Genomic DNA, 3,205 nt, shown 5'->3' with positions numbered 1-3,205 from the left:
AAGTTTGGTCAAGGGAGAAGCTATAATAGCGAAGCCCTTCACAAACCTTCTGTAGTGTCTTGCTAAACCCAAGAAACTTCTTATCTTAGTTGGAGTTTTAGGGAGTTTCCAATCAACAATAGCTTGAATCTTACTAGGATCAACCTTCACACCTTCAGATGATACAATGTGCCCTAAAAAAGCCACTTCATTCAGCTAGAATTCACATTTGGAAAGCTTCGCGTAGAGTTGTCTCTCTTTCAGAATTTGCATGACAATTCGGATATGCTTATCATGATCTTCTCTATTCTTGGAATAGACTAAAATGTCATCAATAAACACCACCACAAATTGATCGAGATAAGGCTTGAATACACGGTTCATTAGATCCATAAATGCAGCAGGAGCATTTGTCAAACCAAATGGCATTACCAAAAATTCATAATGGCCATACCTGGTCCTAAAAGCAGTTTTAGGAACATCTTGCTCCCTCACACGCAACTGATAATATCCAGACCTCAGGTCAATTTTTGAGAATAAGCCGGCACCCTTCAGTTGGTCAAACAAGTCATCGATTCTAGGCAGTGGGTATTTGTTCTTGATTGTTACCTTGTTCAGTTGTCGGTAATCAATACAAAGCCTAAGAGTGCCATCTTTCTTTTTCACAAATAAAACAGGATCTCCCCAAGGTGAAATGCTGGGACGGATAAAACCTTTCTCAAGAAGTTCTTGCAATTGAGCCTTCAACTCTTTTAATTCGCTGGAGCCATTCTATAGGGAGCGATAGAAAAAAGAGTAGTTCCAGGGACAAGATCTATAGGAAATTCAATCTCCCTCTCTGGAGGCAACCCAGGAAGATCATCAGGAAAGTCGCACACAGTTAGTATGTCCTTAAGACTTGGACTCCCCAATCGTGTATCGACTATATGAGCAAGATAGGCATCACAACCTTGACAAATCATCTTCCTTGCCAAGACCGCAGAAATAATATTAGATGACAATGATCTTTCTCCTTGAACTACCATGTGTGAATATGCAGGAGTTCTAAATGTCACTTGCTTCAACCTACAATCAACCAATGCATGGTGCCAATGGAGACAATCCATGCCAACAATAACATCATAGTCTCGGAAGGGCATTTCAAGTAAGTCGACAGGGAAGACCAGATTTTGAATCATGAATGGACAATCTCGGTAAATCCTGTTAACAACAGCCTGATGACCTAATGGACTCGTGACCAGCACATCAAAGTCAAGTCTCACAGATTTAACAGTATCAGGAAATGCAAGTGATGAGAAAACATAAGAGTGCGAAGATCCAGGATCAAATAATGTAACAACAGATATGCCAAATAAGTGAAATTTACCAGCAACCACGTCCGGACCATCCTGGTCATTCTTCTGTCTCATAGCATAAACTCGTGCAACAGCTCTCGACCCACCAGCCTGATTAGCTACACTCGAGCCCGTTGCTTGCATATTTCGAGGTCTAGCACTACTATTAGCTTGAGAATGAGTAGTGACAGACTTTTGAACTGATCCTTCTGTATGTGTATAAGAAAGAGGATTAGGATTAGGACAATCCTTCACTTTATGATCCATACTTCCATAATTAAAACAAGCACCAGAAGCTCGTCCACATGCACCATAATGATTCTTCCAGCACTGTGCACAAGTAGGTGTATGAGTTTTGCCTTGTCCATAACTTGGAGTACTAGCAGTAGAAAAATTTGACTTATTATGCGTATGATGTAATGATTTATGTGTACTCTCAGTCTTGGAATAATCAAACTTTTCCTTTTTGGATGGACCGCCATAATCTGAATTACCCTTCCTAAACCTGTTTTCTCTCCTACTAGCTTCTTCCTTGTCAATTCTTTCCCAAGTAAGTGCAGCTGAAATCAGCTTGGAAAAATCCTCAAGTTGTATGATTGCCACTGATTTTCGAATGTAACCATTTAAACCTTCTTCAAATCTTCTGCACTTGTTTCTTTCACCATCAATAATACCTTTAGCATAGCGAGAAAGCCTGAGAAAGTTTTGTTGATACTCTGCAATAGACATACTCCCTTGTCTTAAATTCAGAAACTCTTTCTTTTTAGCATCACAATAGATAGGGGGAACATATTTTGCACGAAATGATTTCACAAAGTCATCCCAAGTCAGCACCGGAGGTTTTGCTTTTGCATTTGGCACACTTACCCACCAATCATAAGCATCTTTTTGTAAAAGGGAGATAGCATACTTAAATTTGGCAGCATTAGTACACTCCAGTTGTTCAAAGACCCTCTACATGCACTCAAGCCATTGTTCAGCTACCGTGGGATCTGTAGTGCCTTCAAATTCAACTCTGCCCATTTTTATCATCTTCTCAAAATTCATTTCACTAGGTTCTGACATTGTCCCAGCTAGTGACGAAAGAATTCAGCCATCTGCTAGAATAGGGGAGTCATAAATGGAGTATTATGACTCATTGCTCTTGGATTACTGCCCATTTCATTTCCACTAACACGAGGATGATTTAGGTCAGGCAAGGGTTCCTCATTTCCTCCCTGAAGGTGAGGCATGGCATTATACTGGGCCTGACTTTCATCAACGGATTCAACAGCTCTATTCGAAGAAGAGGCCATATTAAAAATCCTATAAAAGATAAGATCACACTGCATTAGGGACATGTACATGATGCATATGCACACAGAATACAATAAATTAAATTAAACAAGTATACAAAAATTTATAAACTCCAAGTCTTTTTCAAGAAAGAAAATAACAACAAATACTAGGTACTATCACAACAAAACAAATCTTAGAATCACAAATCGTGGCTCTGATACCAAAACTTATAGCAACCCCTTTGGGAGGGTACTTAGGAAACAAATCTAATTTCCTACTTACAAAATATTAAAAGAGATATTAATAAAAATATTCAGAATAATTTTAGTAGCGGAAGTAGGCCCATGCGAAAAGGTTCAAAGTGCAATATTTTTTTTTTTTGAAAATACATCATAATTTTATTTTAAATGAAATACAATGTCAAAATATTAACATATGGTGATATAACCCTTCTTTATTAATCAACAAATTAAAGCAACTTCCTAACAGATTTATACAATCATTCAAAATCACTACAAGTTTGTATTGTACAAAAATTTCAATTTATCGGGTAAAAAAAAAAACTAGTTTTCTCCTTTTCTACATATTTACAAGACAAAGTGTAAATTCAGCAT

The 3,205-nt window shown here is 37.8% G+C and overlaps 1 protein-coding gene across 1 annotated transcript; it reads right to left on the bottom strand.

The window, feature by feature from the left end:
* Positions 1–731: 731 nt before the first annotated feature.
* LOC142178958 (uncharacterized) lies at positions 732–2,608 on the bottom strand. Its single transcript, XM_075248780.1, has 2 exons — positions 2,489–2,608; positions 732–2,267 (listed from the first exon to the last, which is right to left on the bottom strand). Exons 1-2 carry the CDS (start codon positions 2,606–2,608, stop codon positions 732–734), a joined length of 1,656 nt encoding a protein of 551 aa, XP_075104881.1.
* Between the last annotated feature and the right edge of the window lie 597 nt (positions 2,609–3,205).

This window comes from Nicotiana tabacum, chromosome 3 (genome assembly GCF_000715075.1).
Source record: "Nicotiana tabacum cultivar K326 chromosome 3, ASM71507v2, whole genome shotgun sequence".
NCBI lineage: Eukaryota > Viridiplantae > Streptophyta > Magnoliopsida > Solanales > Solanaceae > Nicotiana > Nicotiana tabacum.
This window is presented reverse-complemented; position numbering and strand designations above follow the sequence as displayed.

Bases quoted from the DNA above. Each gene is read 5' to 3' on its own strand.
- LOC142178958 (XM_075248780.1), bottom strand. From the start codon at position 2,608: ATGGCCTCTTCTTCGAATAGAGCTGTTGAATCCGTTGATGAAAGTCAG. The intron at 2,268-2,488 runs GTTAGTGGAAAT...GAGTGCATGTAG, and splicing joins CTGACCTAAATCATCCTCGT to AGGGTCTTTGAACAACTGGA.